General features: G+C 37.5%; 2 protein-coding genes across 9 annotated transcripts in view; one reads left to right on the forward strand and one right to left on the reverse strand.

Moving 5' to 3' along the window:
- Window positions 1–22,601, reverse strand: part of LOC131432715 (uncharacterized) — a 368,592-nt gene that overhangs the window by 49,642 nt on the left and 296,349 nt on the right. For all 5 annotated transcript variants that reach the window (XM_058599192.1, XM_058599199.1, XM_058599184.1 and 2 more), the window contains exon 8: window positions 15,014–15,138. In XM_058599192.1, coding sequence (XP_058455175.1) covers window positions 15,014–15,138 — 125 coding nt within the window. The remainder of the gene's footprint in view (window positions 1–15,013; window positions 15,139–22,601) is intronic.
- Window positions 15,255–22,601, forward strand: part of LOC131432748 (parkin coregulated gene protein-like) — a 51,813-nt gene continuing 44,466 nt past the window's right edge. For all 4 annotated transcript variants that reach the window (XR_009229953.1, XR_009229952.1, XM_058599259.1 and 1 more), the window contains exons 1-2: window positions 15,255–15,651; window positions 15,740–15,821. Coding sequence is in view for 2 of the 4 variants with exons in the window: in XM_058599259.1 (XP_058455242.1) it covers window positions 15,380–15,651; window positions 15,740–15,821 (354 nt within the window). In the remaining 2 variants the exon portion in view is untranslated. The remainder of the gene's footprint in view (window positions 15,652–15,739; window positions 15,822–22,601) is intronic.

Below are 22,601 nucleotides of genomic sequence, written 5' to 3' on the forward strand. Positions count from 1 at the left end.
GAATGTTCCAGATTCATAATTTTCTTTACTTCTATTGATTTTTTAATGCTGTCAGCTTCCACAATTTGTTCGTATTATTTGGTTTTCTCAACCTCAAGAAACTAATTAGATTGAAACCTCAAATTACATTACCATTAAATTATCACATCCACCGATTGGTCCGTTTCGATTTGATTAGCATAGAGACGAAAATTATCATCCTTTCCAGTTTCCGCACCGTTTGTCGCCTCAACCTCTCAATTAACCGAACTTTCTACGCCTACTGCGAGTGGGCTCGCACCCCTGGGAGGTCCAACACTCAAAAGGTTCACTTTCGAGTGGCCAATAATTAATTTCAATCTGTCCGTCCGCTGCCGCTGCCGCCACCGCCACCTTTGATTGCAGCACACTTCAAGTGTTCTACGAAGGATCGAAACACTGCTGTCATGGTTACTTTATTTATTTTTCTCTGGATTAAATTTTGCTATGTTTTTTTTTTCTTCTAATTCACAGCCACAGATGGAAGCAGACCGGCCTGTCAAGTGGGAGCGGGAGACTAGCACCGTGTCGTCACGTACCATGCTAATCCGAAGGATGAAAACACGTGCCTTCCGAACGATTTGCCGACCGGGACTGGTCGGTCGGTCGGCGGGCGGTCTCCACATTCCACGGAGCACGCAGAGCCGCCAGACGGGCCTACGGTTGTCCTGTTGTCCGGAATGGATTTCAACGACATCAAGGACAAAGTGACCTACTCTGTAACGTTTAGGCAGATTATGGTGGGCTTACATCGGGTTTCTAGCGCTGTCTGCTGTTTTGCAGATAGGAGATTAACCAGTTCGTGCGTTGTTTATATCTTTTGGTGATTCTCGTTAGTGGAACCTCTGTCAGTTGGCGAGATCAAATCCTCATGTTTCATCCTTCGTTCTTCAAACAAAATGCTTTCATTAGTGTTTCACTCAACCAGTTGCTTATCTATTTTTATCGTTTCTGTCATCTTTGCCGCTAAAAGTCCTACTGAAAGGTTTCATTTGTATTCATTCGTTTCATTTCCAAGTATCGATTTTTCCCCAACATAAAATCCGTTTCAAACTAAAGAAAACTATCCGGTAACGCGTATGGCCTACCTTCAAGGCGAAACCGGAGGTTTTTTTTCCTATGCGTATTTCCTCTTTCATATCGCCTTTATTTCCGTCCGAGACAGAAACCGGTGCTGCTTTTGGATGGTGAACGAACGAGCTCAGAATGAGCTATGAAAGCCAGCAAACTTGGACACGGGAAAGCTTTTTATCTTCATATACGTACTACTACCGTTTCCAGTTTCAAATAGTAGCAAAATTAACGAGCATTTGCACGGTTATGAAAGTAAGGAAAGTGTAATACTAGCATGAAAACTTCATTCTCAATAATAAAAAAATATGTGAAAGCTACAGGAGTGGAATTTGATTTTTTTATCGTTTGACTGAAGGAACATGCATTATATCGTTTATCTGTCAAATTCCAATGAAGTTGAGTTGAAATGTTCGGACCTAATTCGGGCATTCGAACTCGCAATTCCTTCGAGCATTTGCTATTCTAATTAATTGAAATAATCACTAACCGAGAAGCTGCATATATTTCGGAAACAACCATTTTCAGCGATTTCAAGCGAAAACGACAACACTCACGTCAACAGCATCGAATCAATGTAGCACCAAATTCGTACGAAATGATCGGAAATTGTTTCACGTTTTCCACGCCTGCTGCGTTTCACACTGGAATTTATGGGAATGAAAAATCTAGCCGGGAAACAGAAAAAAAAACCTTCGCAATTGAATACGTTTGCCGCCGCCGTATAAATTGTGGAAATGAAACAAAAATTTCGGGAATAATTCATGATTATGAAATCATAACCATATCCAGTCATCGGAATGTATGCGATTGTCAAAACTCAGCGCACATGGGGGAATTGTTGTCTACAGAAAAAAATAAAAGCGCATGAAATAATTTCATTTTTCGTTTGTTTTTGTTCGAATTTGATTACAACCATTCAAATAAATAATTCCTGTAACATCAAAAGTCATTGCGTTGATGTGCTGTGCGATGAAATTGGTGAAATGAACTTTCGCGAGGAACACATATCACAAAACAAATCGTTCTATGTTGAACATGTTTCTTTGTTTTTATTAAATTTTTTATATAGCGAGTTCTATCCGGTTTATGATAAATTATCCGTCATGTTACTGTATATTGATTTCATCAACAGACGATTCAGTGGAAGAGGTAATAATAAAAAAAAAGATTTGAGAGAGTCATAAAAGTGGAAAAAATCAAAAACGTCGAAAAAGTCAAAATATTCAAGTACGTCACGGAAATTAACAAAATCAATCAAGTAAAGTCAAGTCGGGAATGCCAAGAATGACAAGAAATTCAATTAACTAAAAACAATAGAATGTGAAGAAAGTGGAGCAACTCAAGAAAGTCAAAAAGTCAAGAATGTCGATTAACTGAAGAGCTTCTTGGAAGCCAAGAAAAGTGGACAGATAACCAGACAAAAATGAAAAGAGAGCAAAGCAAGAGTATAAAGTCGAAGGAACGTAGGAAAACTTTAGAAAATTAAGAAAATAAGCAAAAATAAGGACAAGTTTTGAGAGTGACGTCAATAAGTGAAGTGGCGTCAAAAAGGTAATAAAGAAAGGTGAACCTTGGAAGTAAAAGAAGCTAATAAAATATGACAGGGATTCAAGTAAACACGTAATGAGAGTACAAAAAATTAAAGAATGTAAAGAGTATTAGAAATATAAAAGAAAGTACAGAAAGTAAAGGAAGTCAAGAGTCAAGAATCAAGAGTCAAGAGTCAAGAGTCAACAGTCAAGAGTCAACAGTCAAGAGTCAAGAGTCAAGAGTCAAGAGTCAAGAGTCAAGAGTCAAGAGTCAAGAGTCAAGAGTCAAGAGTCAAGAGTCAAGAGTCAAGAGTCAAGAGTCAAGAGTCAAGAGTCAAGAGTCAAGAGTCAAGAGTCAAGAGTCAAGAGTCAAGAGTCAAGAGTCAAGAGTCAAGAGTCAAGAGTCAAGAGTCAAGAGTCAAGAGTCAAGAGTCAAGAGTCAAGAGCCCCCTACCTATGCTTCAAAACAAATCGAAGCCCAGTGCATAATTTGTTGCTAATTAGTTGCAAATTAGTTACGGTAATTTAAAGTGATAACAAAGTCTTGTCGGCTTGAAGAAGGAAACAGATTTTCGAGTACTCGGCGTCTTTGAGAGAAAAATACTACGCTCAATACTCGTCGGTAAAGAAGAGCATGGACGCAGACGCATGAATCACGAACTGTACCAAGTATACAAACATGCGAACATTGGAAGAGTTATAAAACACGGTAGACTACAATGGGCTGGACATGTAGCAAGAATGCCAAAAGAGAGAATGGCCTACGTGATGCTTGGCAGAGAACCTGGGAGAGGTCGTCGAACTGCGGGGTAGACCTGGCGTTCGTTGAGTGTGCGCAATCAAAGAAAATGCGCACAGAAGTACAGAGCGACTTGAGAACGGCGAATCAAGATCAAGTATTCTAGAAATCTACAATTCGTTCGGTCATGCTCCGGAGACGCAATGGACACCGTGTAAAGTAAAGTAAAATAAAGAAAAGTAAAGTAAAGTAAAGTAAAGTAAAGTAAAGTAAAGTAAAGTAAAGTAAAGTAAAGTAAAGTAAAGTAAAGTAAAGTAAAGTAAAGTAAAGTAAAGTAAAGTAAAGTAAAGTAAAGTAAAGTAAAGTAAAGTAAAGTAAAGTAAAGTAAAGTAAAGTAAAGTAAAGTAAAGTAAAGTAAAGTAAAGTAAAGTAAAGTAAAGTAAAGTAAAGTAAAGTAAAGTAAAGTAAAGTAAAGTAAAGTAAAGTAAAGTAAAGTAAAGTAAAGTAAAGTAAAGTAAAGTAAAGTAAAGTAAAGTAAAGTAAAGTAAAGTAAAGTAAAGTAAAGTAAAGTAAAGTAAAGTAAAGTAAAGTAAAGTAAAGTAAAGTAAAGTAAAGTAAAGTAAAGTAAAGTAAAGTAAAGTAAAGTAAAGTAAAGTAAAGTAAAGTAAAGTAAAGTAAAGTAAAGTAAAGTAAAGTAAAGTAAAGTAAAGTAAAGTAAAGTAAAGTAAAGTAAAGTAAAGTAAAGTAAAGTAAAGTAAAGTAAAGTAAAGTAAAGTAAAGTAAAGTAAAGTAAAGTAAAGTAAAGTAAAGTAAAGTAAAGTAAAGTAAAGTAAAGTAAAGTAAAGTAAAGTAAAGTAAAGTAAAGTAAAGTAAAGTAAAGTAAAGTAAAGTAAAGTAAAGTAAAGTAAAGTAAAGTAAAGTAAAGTAAAGTAAAGTAAAGTAAAGTAAAGTAAAGTAAAGTAAAGTAAAGTAAAGTAAAGTAAAGTAAAGTAAAGTAAAGTAAAGTAAAGTAAAGTAAAGTAAAGTAAAGTAAAGTAAAGTAAAGTAAAGTAAAGTAAAGTAAAGTAAAGTAAAGTAAAGTAAAGTAAAGTAAAAGTAAGTAAAATTTCTTGCCATTCTGAATATTTACATTTCAATGTTTAGTCTGATTTTTGTTTATTTTTTTGTTTTTCAATTTTTCTTTCGATTATAGACTTTTCACTTTTCACTCTTTATCGTATGAAATGAGAGAGGACGTCGTTGAAAATATGCTATAGTTCGTAACGTACTGAGATGCAAAAATAGCTCAAAAGACTAAAACTGTGACATGCAACAGTGTGAATCAACCAAGTCAATCTAATATGGAAGGCAGTAAAGAAGAAGTTGGAAGACGCGTTGTTCGAATGGCTAGGAAGAACATTCATATCGTTATCTTTTCTTATGGTTTCATAATGCAATATCGTCGTGTCCTGATTTCAGAGACTTAATTCAACATTTCTAGATATAATATTGAGTTTTAAATTGGGAAATAGCATATAATGTGTGAATTAGGCATACACAAAATCCAACCAAAAAAAAAACAACGGAAATTGTTTCGTTTATTTTTTCGATTTCAACCTAGAATGGATCCGATTAGATCCAAACTCACGTATATTTTTTACGGATTTCATACATCGAAAAGAACCTTTCTTAAAGCATATTCGGCACTGAAGCCACCTACATAAAGGCAAATGAAATTTTCAATACCGCAATAATCCGAAATATTTGATGTTGCATTTTTTTTTTCGTTCTACGCCGACACTTTCAACGGGCAATGGAGGATGGTCGGTTGTAAATATTTTATCGCTATAAACCTACGTATTCCCCTTCCTACCTATCTCTCGACGTCGATTACCCCTCGTACCGCATCAACCGACCGGAAATGGTGTGCGAATTGCGTACTAAAATTTCCAGTGCTGGCAATAGTAGGCGGTGGTTGAAAACAAAAACCAAACCCCAGAGATATGTTACTTTTTGTTTCCAGTTTTTTTTATTCAGTGTATGTTTTTACGGCACACTACGTTCGCTCTAAGATGCCAATGAGGTGAGCTTTTGTTGGTAGATGTTTTGCCTGTTTCGGTCATGAAATATTTGTGGCTACTTTGATTGAACGAAGAAATTCGTTTTGAGATAGATTTGTAACTGGTTGTATTCTATCGTTAAAAAACTGAAAGTTTTAAAACAATAGCCAATTTAGATTCTTATCATCAAAACTTTCACATCAAAAGTAAGCACAACCATCGAATACACACCTGCTTTTCCGATTTTTTTTTTCTTTGTATTTTTTTTTTGGTTTCATACCGAAGGGTCCAACATTTGCTGCATAATTTCTTTTTAAACTACAGTTCCACCAAACCAAAGTTGGCTCTGGAAAACTTTGCCCACCGCTACCAACGGTAACAACAACAACAGCAACCTGACAACAGCTGCTACAGTGCCCTAAACTAAACCGACACCGTTCGTGTTCTTCCACCACTCTGTTTGCTGGCTTCATTCAAAATCACCTGCAAAAAAGTGACAGCGAAAGTGAGAACATTTGCTATCTTCCCCGGCCTGCCTTCCGCAGTCACCCCGGTGCCTGGTGGCTTGTGAAGTGAAGTAAAACTTGCTCGCAGTTATTAACTGCAGTCGGAAAGATTTTCTATCCTTTCTCCGGTGTGCTTTGTGACCACTAGTTATAGAAAAGCAGAAGAAAAAAAATGCACGGAAACTTTCAACAAACACCCAGAAGAAGTTGGTCTGTCGGTCCGCACGTTTGCCAGAACGTGCAAAAGTGTGAAATAATTTCAACCGAAAACGTGTTCGGTCACCAAAGGTGCCGTCGAGCAGGTGGAGTTGGAAGAATCTTGGTTTCTGAGTTCTGCTGACAGATGTTACCCGGTGAATGTCGGTTTTGGGCTAAAGTTTAAACTGGCTGCTCTGTTTTACAAACACTGCAGCAATCGGAATGACAACGGCTACTCCGACGCAGGGACGGTCGAAATCCATAAATCAATTGTCAACTAAATTCTGCACGGAATCAACCAACAGTCCGAAAACTTTTCGGTGTCACTGCGGGCTTTGGTGCTGGTGACAGATGTCACAGGGTTGTGTCAAAATTCGATGCTAATCGTAGCAGTCCTCAATTCAGTGGGTAAAATGTTCCCGTGAAATAGCGTCCAATCAAACGCAGTCGACAAATGTCAGAATGAACAATGACAGTATTGCGAGCAATTTAACGCTTCACGCAGTGCAGGTGGTGTCTATTCAGAGCAAAATAAAAACACACAAAAGCATCACTCGCATTCAGAGGCACGGTTGGGGAAAGAAGAAAGAAAGAAAAACACCAAAAACCAAACCCATCTCGTTTGATGGGCTTCAATCACGCCATCGATGAACGTGACCGGAAATGGGTTTTCCGTTTGTCTAGCGTATTTGGACTGAAGCGGATCCTCATCCCGTGGGCCTGAAACCAGTCAGTGAAAAAGGGTAAGCGCCTAAAGACCCACAATCAGATGTGGATTAGGTTTCAAAACAACCTACGGTTTTTTTTATAGATCGCCATTGAACGGGAAGTAAAAATCATAACACACCAACACACAGTGAAGAGAAAAACAACACTTTCGGTGAAGTTTGTCAGATCAATCGAAGTAAGCTGGTTGGATACGGTCACCACGAATTAGTATTAATTTAGGTAAACATGTGAGTCCGAATAAAAACTCGAATAGAAAGCGTATAGGAGTTGAAACGTGCGGAGCACGTTGTCAAACATTACTGTTATGGTTCATTATTTTGTCAGTGCCGGAGAGTACTTAGAACATGTTTCGTGCTGAATCGGTACTACAAAACTTTTTCCGACACGTTGCGATTTAAGGTGTAATTTTATCCTGCTGTCGGAACTTGTACCGACATGTGTTCGACAGGGTTGAAAATGACTTGAACACGGAAACATCTGTGTTAACAGTGGCATTTTGGAATCTTCGGAAAAAAGTTAGTGGAACGCTGATACACGACAACAACAACAACAACAAACTGAATATCTAAATGAACTGCTTATTGTTCGACGCTGCTCCTAACGATCGATCGGCTGATTGAGTAATGAATTTTCTCTCGACTGCTCGTTCTCTGAGTGCTCGATCAACTCCATTGACCGTGACATTATAAACATCATAGTGTAAATGTTAGACGACTAACGCCATTTTATTACACTCTTGACAGAGAAATGGGCGATGCTGAATAAGGTAGATGTTTTTAGGTGAAATTTCAAATTTTACGTGAATTTTGACAGCCAATTTTTGATTTCATCAAATAAATCTCGGTTAATTTTTCAAAAGGGCGTATAAGCAAGTGACAGTTTCTCTTTGTTTACTTTCTCTTCTATTAATTACCAAGCGGTTTCCACGTTTATCACTCAACTCTTTGCATGGAATGATACCCGAAACTTTCGACTTTCAAACAGAATAATGATAGCAAAGAAAATCTTTTTAATCAAATCACAATAATCGAAAGAGAGAGAGTGATTAAAGAGAAACTGTCACTTGCTTATACGCCCTAATGAAAAATCAACCGAGAAATGTCCTTTTATGCGTTATTTTATGCAAATTTTCAAAATTATGCGAATTTTAGCAGCCGATTTTTGTTTACGTTCAAGTCTTTTTTATGCAAATTTTCAAAGTTACGCGAATTTTGACAGCCAATTTTGGTTTACACTCAAGTCTTTTTACTCGAGTTTTCAAATTTATGCGATTTTTTCGCGAGTTTTCAAAGTTATATGATTTTTAAGCGAACTTTGACAACCGATTCTTGTTTACGATCAAGTCTTTTTTTGCGCGGTTTGACAGTCGGTTTTTATTCACATAAAAAAAGTATTTTTAAGCGTTTTTAGTGGGAATACTCAAATTTATGCGATTTTTTACAGCTGATTTTGGTTCACACTCAAGTCTTTTTACTCGAGTTTTCAAATTTATGCGTTTTTCCGCGAATTTTGGATAGCCAATTATTGTTTATACTCATGTCTGTTTATATGTGAGTTTCAAAGTTATATGATTTTTAGGCGAATTTTGACAGTCGATTTTTGTTTACACTCAAGCCATTTTTATGCGGTTTGACAGTCGGTTTTGTTCACAAAACCAACAAAAGTTTTTTTTTGTGTGAATTGTCGCATGACTTTTTACAGCCGGTCTTTGGTTATGCTCGTGTTTTTTATGCAGTTTTTCATGTGAATTTTCAAATTCATGAGATTTTTTCTCGAGAATTTCAACAGTCGATTTTTAATTACACTCTTATTTTATTGTAGGTTTCCAATTTATGCGATTTCCTCCCTGAATTTGGACAGCCGATTTTTAGTTTTCATGAAATAGATGTCTTTTTGATGTGCTATTTCATGAGAATTTTCAAAGTTACGTGACTTTCAAGCGAATTTTGCCATTCGATTTTTGTTTGCACTAAGTTTTTTTTATACGGTTTGACAGCCGGATTTTGTTCACATAAAAAAAATTTTAGGCACCTTTTTATGCGAAGTTTCAAATTTATGCGATGTAGTTTTTATGCGGTTTTTCATGCGAATTTTATGATTTTTTAACGAAAATTTTGCGGAATTTTGTTCACATAAAAAATGTATTTCTATGCATTTTCTAAAGCGAATTTTCCAATTTACCTATGCGATGTTATGCCAATTTTTGTAAATACTCAAGTCTGTTTTCATACGAGTTTTCAAAGTTATATGATTTTTAAGCGAATTTTGACAACCGATTTTTGTTTACACTCAAGTCTTTTTCATGCGGTTTGACAGTCGGTTTTTGTTCACATAAAAAAGTTTCAGAGCACCTTTTTATGCGAATTTTCAAATTTATGCCATGCCTTTTTTCTGCGGTTTTTCATGCGAATTTTCAAAGTTTTGCGATTTTTTAACAAAAGTTTCTCCGATTTTTGTCCACATAAAAACGTATTTTTATGCACTTTTTAAAGCGAATTTTGATAACCGTTTTTATCCACATAAAAAAAACGTATTTTCTATGCGTTTTTGAAGTAAATTTTCAAATTCATGTTATATTTTTCGTGAATTTCGACAGCCGATTTTTGTTTACACTCAAATCTTTTTTATGCAGTTTGACTGTCGGTTTTTGTTCACATTGAAAAAAGTATTTACTAAACGCTTTTTTTGTAGGAGTTTTCAAATTGAAGCGATTTTTTACAGCCGATTTTTGTTTTCCTAAAATAAACTTCTTTTTCATGCGCTATTTGATGTAAATTTTTAAAGTTATGCGAATGTTGATATTCGATTTTTTTAACACATGTCATGTCTTTTTTATGCGAATTTTCAAAGTTTCGCGAATTTGTAAGAGAATTTTGATAACCGATTGTTGTTTACAAACAAGTTTTGTTTAAGCGAATTTTTAAATTTATGCGATTTTTTGCGAATTTCGACTGCCGATTTATGCAACCTTTGACAAAAAATATGTGTTTTGATCATTAAAATTTATTTGTAGAACATTCGAAAATTCTAAAAATCCATTGAGGAAAGTTTCGTCTAAATCGAAGATAGTTGATTAGGATTTTGTTATATTTTCTACTTTTTTTTTCTTTTCTGTTGTAAATTTCTGAAACTTCCCGTAAATTTAATCACTTGTTATGGCAGTACTCTGTCTCTAAGCGAGCCGAAACTGTGCCTCCACTTGATTGCAAACGGTGGAGACGCAAGGTTAGTGTCGCAATGCGATTTTGATTTTAGTATCAGCATTCACATTAAATCAATCAAGTCGAATGAAATCTAAATTCAGACTAGTCTACTTTTGATTGAACGTATGTCCGGAAAACATTAAACAATTTTGGTTAACCTCCGGATAGCGGTAGTGACATACGAAAGCCAATTTGCACAATGTCAGTTTATTTAGTAGTTTAAAAAGTTTTGGCTTACAAATTCAGCATCTGTAGCCAAATTAAAATCGACTGGAAGACGGACATTTTAATCAGAAATAATAACAGTTGCAGGTGCCGTCGGAGACGTTGCAGAAAAAGTACACAATACATTACTAAATCGAAGTAAATCACTCAAAAATAAGCAAAATTTGATTCGATTCGCGCTTTCATTCACGCTTAGAGCATGAAGTCAACTTTTCAATTCGGTTTGACAGCTTGTCAAATCAACGACACCCCACCCTCTCAAGATTCCAGAACCGAGCCTTCCGCTAAACCAAAACGACCGGGTGCTTTTTAAAAATGCATTTTGCATGTTCCCGATAATCTCGTTCCATCAAGCTCCACTCGTACAATTATTCCGATCTGTTTTCCGCTCCCTTCGGGATCGGGAGCTGGCTGCCTTCGTCACGAATAGCTACATTCCCAGACGATGGTGACATGATTGAATGTTTGCATGTTTCTATTCATTATTCCGGTCGGAATGGTTTCGGAAATCGAAATGGAAAATGGAAACATTTGTCGTAGCTTCCGAGAATGTAAAATCATTAAATCCTTACACTTCAACTCAACTTTTTTTTCCAAATGAAGTCGAAAAACGAAAAAACCTATTATAGCAGACTGGATAAGCTTTATTATTTAGGTAGAAACCAATTGCTTTCAAGGAGTCAATTTTATGGCAATTTACATATAATTAGAGAGCATTTCATAAAAAGAAGGCGTATCAATGTAACCTGGATTCGACTCGAAATAACATTCGGACCGATGGCGGATCGTGGAATATTTTCCGTTTTCACCCGACGGCTAAGTGCTGAGTAAACTATCGTTTTATCTGCACCATCTGGCTGACTTTTCAGAACCAGGATCCAACCGGAGAAGCGAATGGGGGAGAAAACGTGACCGAGGTCAGAAAGTCAGGGCCGACAGCCCAAAGGGTCAACAGGGTCGGGATTCGAGAACAGAAATTATGAAGTGTCCATTGCAACCCATGTTGATAGCGTCCGCACCATACCGCCCCCCGTAAATCCTGACTGCCAGCCGGGGGATAAGCGGGATGAAATAGATGCCAAAAATTATACGACGTGATCAAAATTCTGTTTTCGTTTCGTTTTCTCCCTTTGGTTGTCGGTGGTTGGCTGCAAAAAAAAATCCCCGGGTCATCTGATGCGACTTTGCCGAAGCTGCTGCAGCTTAGATTGAGTGGTCAGAGTCACCACCGCCACCAGCACAATACGTATCCGAAGCGGAATTATGGCAAATTGCATATATTTTGGCGCGACATTATAGGTTTTATTGTGTTTTTGTTGAGTGCGCTTCGACACGAGTTTGGATTTTTATTGCACAGCCCGGTAGCGCAAAATTCTCTCGACACGTAGCTGACGGATTAAAACCGGTGCAGAAGAAAAGCGAGTTTTGAAACGTGCTGCCTGCTGCTTTTGCCTTCTGAGGAAGGAAATACGATTTCCTCTGTCAATTAAATGGACCGTGCTGTGACGGGGCTCTGTGTTTTCTCCGGATGCGACTGCCATTGATTGCCGCAGGAATCGACAATAAAAAAAGGAAGGAACGGCAACAGTGAGCCGTTATCATTTGCTGGAATAACAATCAAGGCAGGAAAAAATAAGATTACCCGATAATATCTATTCGGATTCCGATGTGAGCAGTGGGAAAGTGGACGAAAAATCCGACCGTTAGACCGACCGAATCAACAAAAAACAAAAAAAAAATGGTGGCGGTTAGATTGATTTAGGAAGTGCTGCTGAGTTGAATGGAAATAAGAAATTGAGTAATGAGGAAGACTAATCGATCATTTTGGTCAGTTTGAGCGCTACTGTCAAGCCGAGCTGAAGTTTTTCTGGTTTGGCTGTAGGATCCATGAATTTAGATAATAATTGCAACGGATTCAGTGGAAATCAAATACATTCGGCATTTGAGATTTGAATCCACAAGTCCTCAAAAAACGTTTTACGTTTCGTCTTCGACTCATCAGTGCATTAGTAGTCTATGTTGAAATACTAATGCCACCTCGCGGTTCAACATAAACCGCTTCGCAGACGTAAAATTAATGCTGTTTGCAAAAAAAAACACTGAATAACAAAGTGAAGAATTCGATTTCTGGTCGTCATCTGATAGTTGTCATCTAGGGGTTTTCGGTACCTTGAAAATAACCATGCCAAAACAATAGCTTTTTATGCTCATCTGACTCCGTTACTCCCGAACCGGAAGTTCGATCAGGATAAAATTCAATAGCAGACTATGGCTTGCTACCTGTGAAAGGCAGAAAAGCATACGCAATTCGCAAGAAAAAATAATTACATAATTCGCATGAAAACCTCATAAACAGACGTTATTTTATTTGAGTGTAAACAAAAATCGGCTGTCAAAAATCACATAACCTTGAAAATTCCTATAAAAACAGCTTAAAAAAGATTTAATTTTTGTTGTGTGAACAAAAATTGGCTGTCAAAATTTGTAAAAATTTTAAAATTCACAAAAAAGTGTAAAATGTTTATTTTATTTCGCGACAAAATTCGTATAAATTTGAAAATTTCCATAAATAAAACTTGAGTGTGAACAACAATCGGCTGAAAATTTGCATAAAAAAGACAAGGGCAATAATAGCACATCGAAAGACATCTGTTTTATGAAAACAAACAATCGGCTGTCAAAACTTGCTTAAAAATCATATAGCTTTGAAAATTCGCGGAAAAAAGGCATAAATTTGAAAACTCGAATAAAAAGACTTGAATGTAAACCAAAATCGACTGTAAAAAATCGCACAAATTTGAAAATTCCCACAAAAAAGCGCTTTAAAATACTTTTTTATGTGAACAAAAACCGACTGTCAAACCGCATAAAAAAGACTCGAGTGTAATGAAAAATCGGCTTCAGAAAAATTCGCTCAAAAATCATATAACTTTGAAAAGTCACGGAAAAATCGCATAAATTTGAAAACTCGAATAGAAAAACTTTAGTGTAAACCAAAATCGGCTGTAAAAATTCACGTAAAATTTGAAAATTCGCTTAAAAAAGAAATTTGTTTGAGAGCAAACAAAAAATTGCTGTCGAAATTCGCATAAAAAATGCATTACTTCGAAAATTGGCATAAAAAAGATTTGAGCGTAAACAGAAATCGGCTGACGAATAAATGTAAAAAATCACATACCTTGGAAAATTCGCTAAAAAAAAAGACTTCTTTATCGCGCTTTTGACTCAGACAAAAATCGACTGCCCAGTCCGGGTGTAAAAATTACATAACTTTGAAAACTCACATAAAAAACCGCATAGAAAAGACGGTTTTTTTCCTGTATAAACAAATATCAACCGTCAAAATTTAAAAATTCGTTTAAAAAACGCAAAAAAGATTAAAAAACCTGTCCAAAAAATGGCTGTATCGCATTGAAATAGAACATGTCTGTCTAAACATGAAAAGCTTATAAATCACTATAGTTTTTTTTTGCGATTTCAACTAGTTTTACTGGTCTAAGGGCATGTTCAGGAGTGTTCTAGTTCTAGATCCATAATTTATGTCAGTTACAAAATTTAAATCTGGATTTTATAACAAGATAAACTGGCAACCCCAGCAGTGTTTTACTCGTGTTTCAAATGTACAAAAAATAAATTTGACAGTAGAACTGGTCAAATAAACAAAACTAGAACGGCTTGCTGGGGATACGTTTGTTCCAGTTTCTGTTCTATTATAGATCTTCCATATAGAACTTCTTGCTGCTGAATTTGCTCTAAGAGATTACTTCTCAGACAATCTAGTAGCCATTTTTTAGACACAGCAAACTCTGTTAGCTTTATATTAGCAATCTGAAAACTACTCTGCTGCAGACAGGCTAAAAATACACATTTTCATTATAACTGTTGATTTTATCAACAGCATCGTTCGAGAAGTTTTGCGGGTGACGTAACAGCTAATTAGTGATTATACGCTTTTGTAATCGGACACTACCAAGATAATATTGATCAATCTTCGATGAGACTTATGCGAGTTTCATCAACAATTGTTGATTGGGCCAACATAAGCACAACTGACATTCAATCGACGCTTCAACGGGCAGTGCTGCTAGTTTAAGCATAAAGCAATTTCGGCTCGTAAACTCGTTTGGTTTATGTTGGAATAAGGAAGCGGGTTGGCTTTGTGGTCCCTGTGGACGGACAAAATCAATAAAATCGAATGTTTGAACATAAGTCCTGAGACAGCACAACACGTCGAAATCATAGCCACAGACAGAAATAAGCATTCTTAGTATGCATGTACCGGGCAGGACGACAGAGGACCATTAAAGCTGACGTAACATCCGTCTGGGTACCTTCTACCTGCCCCCTCACGGTATCTAAGTCTGGTCTACAATGTTCTGAACCATAAAAACCTGGGAAGCACTAAATAATGGAGAGATGCTTCTTTAAAGCAAATAATAATAAAATTTTCATCCTCCGGGTGTTTCCTTTTGTTTGGACTACGAATTAGACTACGACGACTCTGACGGAGGGAGTTTTATGCATCGACCGTATAACCCAGACCCCAGAGAAGGTGCGCCTGATGCGGTCCTGTACTGACACGCATGCTGAGACTTGGCCTAGGGATTGCCGAGTTTGTTGTTCATTCGAGAACACCCGTTAGCTGGTCTGGGTTTTTATTGTTTTCAGAGACGTGTGACAGAAGCGGTTATTTTATTCGAATTATCAAGGCCTTTGTTTTGGCATAACCACATCGATTTCGGACCAAACTTACCCCATTCTTTTCGCACACTCCACCGGCATTCTTCAAATCGCCGGTCCACGCCAATCCGAGGGTGCCCATCTCGAAATCCCGGTAGGTGAACATGTAGGCCAGGCAGAAGGCATCGTAATCTTCCTCTGAAATTAGATAAGAGAATAGAAATAGTTTTAAAACTAAAACAGGTCAAACTTGAATGAACAACTTGTTTTTTTACATGCGAAAATATAGACAAAACAACAACATAACTTCATTAGGCGAAAACGCAGCAAGCCATGATAACGTGAATCCGCAGATCAAATTCAGTTTCGACGTCAAAATTTTCAAGTGAACCCCGTTTTTCTGTACATCAACAACAAATTTAAAAAAAAAATCCAAAACATGAACACCTACTGCGGCTGTCCGGTGATCCGCGTCGTGCCCCCGTTCTCCTACCAGACCGGTCAGCAGTGCACCATCCTGGACGATCCAACCCGAATCCCGATCTACCGCCGCCAAGCCCCGTTCCGGTCGTTGTTTCGGAAGTTTTTCCTCCGAGGAGACATCCCGATATCCCGCTACTACGGACCGGGGGCATTCCGGCAGTTCATCAATTGGCACGTCCCGCCAAACAAGCTGATGTACCAGCGCTATCTGCCATTGTTTTTCGATGGGTAGGAAGAGTACTTTCGTAAAACATTTTTGGACCGTCTGATATCAGATTGTTGTGTTTTGTTTCTCTCTCTTTTTTTTCATGTGCAGCTTGTGTGAGAGCACTTATCCGTACCGAGAATTCGCCCGGAACGGTGTCCGGGAAATGATTGCGGCAGCTACGGAAAAACAGGTACGGAAAACTTCCACCACTTCTTTCGGTCGTTTCTGATTCCAAACATAATTAATTTGATTTCGGTGCGAACCATACACGGCGGTCAGGGCGGACTTGTTCCCACCGGTGGGACAGATCGACCCGAGCACAGTGCTCCGAACAAACGACCGACTGACTGACTAATCAAACAACGGGTCAACAGATGCCTGGATCCCCAGGGGAAGCGTAGTGGTACCAGGAATAGGTCATTTGGTCGGTTGGTCGGTCGGCCGATCCGTTGGCGGCCAAAAGGTGCGAGACCAGTAATAAATCAAATTTCTCAGTGCTCAGCTTCGGTGCCTTTTTTTCGTTGTTGTTGGAGGCTGGCTATTGTAGGTGAGCGAATAAAGCTCTGTTATTCGGGTTGTTTTTCAGCAGCTAATCCGGATCCGGTGCAGTTTGGGTGTGTTAACGATTCACGTTTTCCGACGAAGTAAGCACCCGAATTATTTAGAGTGCTTTTCGGTGATAAACTCCGACAGCATTGATTTCAATTTTTCAATGTATAGTCAGGTATCTTAAGCCAAATTTAGAAGACGATTTCGTTTTTGTTTTTGCATCGTCGCTCTAAATATGGCGTTTTGAAATTTTAAAAACACGACACCCTGTACTTCTGGAACCAGAAGTCGGATCCGTGTAAAATGCCTCTGGGATCGACTATAAGATCTTTCATTTGGTTCTAAGTTTGTGAAAAACCAGAAGCAAGGATTTTCATAGCAAATCCGCTTTTCAATGCAGTTTTTTAGCGTTTTTCAACATTTTTTTTTGCCAGTAGATTTTTCGAGCTGTTTTGGCTGTTTTTTCCGAAAATCATTATAGCATAGGATTTTATAGCAGTTTTTATCGAGAAATCCTTTGGAGCATTAAACAGTTTCTCGAATAGTTCTATCAAACTGTTTTGTGCACACTTTTCGAGAATTTTTTTTGCTTTTTTGCAGGTTTTTCGAGTAGACTATTCGAGTAGTTTTTTCGAGTAATTTTTGCAAGCAGTTTTTAGTTTTTCGAAAATTAGTTCTAGTTTTCTCGAGCAGATATACAAATATAGTCCCAAGCAGTAGTTTTTTAAACAACTTTTCAAACAGTTTTCGGGTAATTTTTCGAAAAAAAAATTGCGAGCAGTTTTTTGCTATTTCTTTAGCAGCCTTCGAACACTTTTTTATGCCTTTTTTCTAGTATATTTTTCAAGCAATTTTTTAAGCAGTTTCACGAAAAGTTTTTTCGAGTAATTTTCTCAAGCAACTTCTCATGTAGTTTCTCAAGCAGTTTGTTTGAGTAAGTTTTCAAGTAGATTCTCTCTAGCATTTTTGGCAATGACTAAGCGGAAATATATATTGGAGAAGCCAAGTGAAAGAAAAACTAACAGAAAAGATGAATTTTTGGAAAAAGATACGCTCAGAGACAGGACTCGAACCTGCGTTCTTATGCATTCCGTGCATACGCGCTACCATTTCGCCACTCTGATCTTGTTTTAGCCACTCCAAAACTCGAAACAGACATAGTAGCAACGTACATCGAACATGGTCTACATCCTGGCCGTCACCCGACCGACACCTTACATCTATCTCGCTTTATACCTATTTCTCCGATCAAGCATTGAGTAGGAGAGTGTATTTATAATCGCTCGTCACCTTCTTAATGGTGCCAGTCGCTGGCTGGACATCGTCTCTCTAGCAGTTTTTCGAAAATTTTAAACAATTTTTCAAGCAGTTTGCTCGAGTAATTTACTGAAAAAAAAACTTCGAGCAGTTTTTAGCAATTTTTTTAGTAGTCTTCCAACACATTTTTCGAGTTGTTTTGTCGAGCTATTTTTGAGATTTTTCGCAGTTTCTTCGAGCAGATTTTTCGAGAAATATTTTCGAGTAACCTTTCGTGTAGTTTCTCAAGAAGTTTGTATGAGCAATTTTTCAACCGGTTCTTAAAGTAAATTTCGAGTAATTTTTGCATCATGTTTTTAGCTATTTTTTAACAATCATTGAACAATTTTGAAATGTAGTTTTTTATGCTTTTTGGCAATTTCTTTGAGTAGTTTTTTGGAGTAATTTTTCGAGCAATGTTTTGAGTAGTTTTTATGTTTTTTAGCAGTTATTCGATAATTGTTGACGAACAGTCCTATGAATAATTCTTTCGACCAGTTTTTAAGCAGTTTTTAAACAATTGTTCGTGTAATTTCTCAAGCAGTTTGTTGAGGCAAAGTTTCGAGCAGTTTTCTTCGAAAAAAAAATTTGCATGGTACATTTTCAAGCAGTTTTTAGTTATTTTTGAAAAGTATCGAAAAAATTGTCAAGTTTATTCATTTTCGAGTAGCTTTTTGAGATTTTGGAAGTTTTTTCGGGTAGTTTTTTAATACAGTTCTTCGAGCTGTTTTTCGGAACAGATACCGAGTATTTTTTCCAAGCAGTTTTTTCCGAGTGGTTTTATCGAGCAGTTCTATGAGCTGTTTTTTCCTAAGAAAACTCTTAGGAAAAAATAGCTCATAAAACTGCTTCGATCAATTTTTTGAACTATTTTTTGAGTAGTCTTTCAAACTATCTTCTAAAGTAGTTTTTTAACCTTTCTTACGATCTGAATTTTGGAACAGTTTATCGGTTTTTTTTCGAGTAGTTTTTTTGGAGCAGTTTTACGAGCAGCGTTTTGAGTAGTGGTGGAGTATTTTTTTAACAGTTTTTTGAGAATTTAGTGTCTCGAGTAGTTTTTAGAGAAGATTTTTAAGTAGTTTCTAAGCTATTTTTCGTGTAGTTTTTCAAGCAGTTGTTTAAGCGCTTTGAAGAGGCACATTTTCAAGCAGTTGTGCCTCTTCAAAGCGCTTAAACAGCTGCTTGAAAAACTACACGAAAAATTGCTTAGAAACTACTTAAAAATCTTCTCTAAAAACTACTCGAGACACTAAATTCTCAAAAAACTGTTAAAAAAATACTCCACCACTACTCAAAACGCTGCTCGTAAAACTGCTCCTTCGAAAAGAAAAGTCGAGTAAATTTTAGATCAGTTTTTTAAACTTGTTGCAGTTTCTTCGAGTAGTTTTATGGAACAGTTCTTCGAACTGGTTTCCGGAACAGTATTGCGAATAGTTTTTTCGAGCAATTTTTTGAGTAGTTCTCCGAGCAAAATTTTTCTAGGAGTTTTCGTGCATTGTTGAAGGGCAGTTCTCGAACATTATGTTCGATCAGTTAATCGTTTACTACAATACGCTTAAATATCAAAAAATTGTTTATCTTTACCGAGTTTGGTGGGTAGAGGAATGTAAATTATGTTGTTTTAGTTCAATGCTTGCTAGTGAGATTTTCATGTTTTGCTTCGGAAAGCAAACTGGCAGAAGCTTCCCAGTAAATCCGAACATCGGACGCATCGTGCAAGAAAGCTTTTGATTGCGTTTCGAGCTTGCATAGTGTATCGGTAGAACAAAAGAGTGAAGATATACCAAAGCAGAGAGCGGATGTCTGATTACTCAGGTGATGAGATATATCGGGGTTGGATTTCCAACCTCGAACATAGGGTCAGAGTTTTTCTGGCCCTAAGAGGCGAATGACCTAAAGGTTAAAGCCTCTATGATCGAAACAAAAGAATGTTTAACACTCTTTCACACCCTATCGGGAAGATGTCGGCTCGAAAATGCCTTGTTTGATATTCCTTCGCTCTGTTTCTCTAGCGATGCATAATGTAAACATAAAGCTTTTTTTATGTCGACGCGGTTGATGTAAATGGTGCAGAATTGTCCGATGACGGGCCGATTGAAGCGCTACGATCGGCCCTATATCGTGCTCAATCGGTCCGATAATCGGACCGATGATCGGACTTATGCGGGTCTACAAATTTCACTGGGTTATGGCGTTTTTTTATTGAAAAACACTGGTGGCGTGAATTGCTCTGATTTTGCACTTTCGAGCAGAAATGACAATAAAACACCATACAAAATTGCACTTCTGCTCGACAGTGCAAAATCAAAGCAATCCACGCCACCAGTGTGTTTCAATGAAAAAAGGCATTACAAAACCATGGCTGAGTTCTAGTCTTGAGTGTCTTGTCGACATTGGCCGTATAATTATTATTATTGTTTGAAAATTTGCGCCAAATTTGCACAAGATTAGCCCGTCTTAGAAATCGCTTACTTTTTAGAAACCTTAAAAATTTCCTGCGGCTTGATCGCACGGGTACAGGAAAAACTTCCGAGGGGATAATAATGGATGATTTATGATCATTCCATGCCTCCGGGTGTGAATGTTTGGCTGGCTGTACACTTCCTTATCTGTGCCGTACAGCCGACAGCTGTGGAGGCTGTGGAGGCAGTGCGCCATCTCATCGTGTGTCACTGGTGAATGTCCGCATTGTTGACCTAAGTTATCATTTAATACAAAGCCAATACAAAATTTTCTCCCAGTGTCATTTCCGACGAAAGATTTAAGATATTCAAGTGTCACTTGAAGAAACTGCTGCTTTTATCATTATGGAGAAAAGTGAATTGTAAATAATCTTTCAGAACGAATGACGAGGAGTTGAAGAATGTTAGAATTTTCCATCCTATAAGAAACCGAAGCAATCAAAACAAAGTCCGAAACTCGAAACATCGATTAGGCTATGAGCTCGAAAGTTGTTCGAAGCGATGTTTACTGGGAATTAGAACTGTATAAACATTGGACGACGAAATCTACTTGAAATTCGATTAAAAATCAACAATATGCTAAGGTACGAGAAAAATCAGTATTGAAACAGTCTGAGACATCGATTCAAGTCGAAAAATTTCCCTTGAAAAAGGCCGTCAAAAACGACCGAAACGTCGGGAAATTTGACAAATACATCGTCTGCCAAATAAATTAGAAGCCACAAATAAGAACTATGACATCTACTCCCAGTCGATGAATATATAAAACAAGTCGAAAAAATTAGTAAGAAAGGTATGATCTGGCAAGCTATTTGCGACTGCGGTAAGATTTGGTCACTGCGAGCCATATCCGGAGAAAATCATGAGTGCGGCAGCAATTGGAAGCTCAATTCAAGTAATTTCACAAGGTTGTCGTTGTCTTTTTTTTTTTTGGTCACTCGTGAACAAACGCGGCACCCACTATTATTTGAAATCATATCTTAAATTATTTGAAATTAGATCCTAAAATAAATGTCAGCTGAATGATATGTTCAAAATGTCAGCTATCTTAAACCATTTTGATTTACGGATTTCAAAAACGATTTGGTGGACTTATTTCACGGTTTCCGACGGAAATTATTACCTCATTTAATCAGCCATCTTCAGTGTCAGTACGATCACGTTTAAACTCAATATAGAAGCTGATTTTAACAAGCTCAGGCTCGTTTGAAAGCTGCTATTGGGCCATTGATCAAGTTCGAAGATCAAATAAATGTCACTTTCGGAGATATAACGGTCTAAACAGATTTAAACAAGTATAGGTTCGTTTAAAAGCTACTGTTGGCAATTGGTCAAGATCGAAGATCAAATGGCTGTCGTTTTCGGTTCCAGAGATATAATGGAATAAGTGACGTAACTGACAAAACGCATTGTTTTCTGATCACGAAATTTTCTCAGAATTGGCTGAAGCGCGCCCGTTTGTAAGCTACTATTAGGCTATTGATTAAGTTCGAAGATAGTGACAAGATGCCAAATCTCACCAAAATAGCGAAGGAGCATCACGACAGCGTAGGAATGGTACCAATTGATTCTTTAGGCATTCTTCACGGTATATTTCCTTGTTTACCGTTCCGGTAGTGATGTAGCTTAGGCTTGCTCGGACCACAGCTGCATATTGCCCGCCAAACCAAATATTTTTTGGTAAACTTAGCTTTTTCATTCGTTTTGGGATGCTCCTTCGAATTAGGAATTCAGATTCAGATCTTTCAAGGATCCCAACGTTAGTAGCCAATACCCTTAGCTGGAGCATCTGAGCAATGCAGGCTCACTTTTACCCAATTGATAAGGCGTTTTTTTTGTTCGTCAGAGAAAAAAAGATTGCCTGAAGGCACCTACCGTGGGCTACCCGGAACCGCTGAGTTTTGATTTGTGACATCCGCTCCTCCCCTCCGACGTTGACTAAGCTGACGTAGATAAACGCTAGCTGTCCGATGGTTTGGTACCTTTTCATTAGCAAGAATTTGTATGTAAATCGGGTGGGTGGGTTGTATTTAAATATCGTTATCTGGTGCTACCTTGCCTCGTCAGCGTCGTCGTCGGTGATGAACGAGAATCAGCAGGGAACTTTCTCTTCGAAGTCATTTCTTATAAGATGGAAGAGTCTTTCTTCCACATTGCGGTGGTGTTACATTACCGAGTGAAACTGAACCATTAATTCAACGAAGTGTTGCTTTAAATCATTTCCGCTGTTGGGTTCGAGGAAATTTACAATCACTAGTGACTCGACCGAACACAAAATAGAACGAACCACCCCGAAAGGAGACTGGAGCCGGACGGACGGAATTGACGGACAAGCTCGGCAAAGTTTATCTTAGCGTTTGGTGGACGGAACAAAAATAAGCGACGCCAATTAGGACAAGGACACAGTTTGGATGTTTTAGCACTGTTTGTCACTCGGAACGACGGAAGCTAGACTAAATCATTGTGGAAATGTGTCGCAATTAAAAGTTTTTCGCTTATTCGTTCTACTCTTGTTTTCTGAACAGCAACGTAGACAGACTGGACTGCTCTAAGTAGAGAAAGTTGTTTCAGCTTAAATACTTTTAATCAGCGGTGGGTAGGAGAGACAAGTAGAATTAAACATAATTTAACTGTTTACACGACGTATTTTTAGATGACGTTTG

Source organism: Malaya genurostris, chromosome 1 (genome assembly GCF_030247185.1).
Source record: "Malaya genurostris strain Urasoe2022 chromosome 1, Malgen_1.1, whole genome shotgun sequence".
In the NCBI taxonomy this organism is placed as follows: domain Eukaryota; kingdom Metazoa; phylum Arthropoda; class Insecta; order Diptera; family Culicidae; genus Malaya; species Malaya genurostris.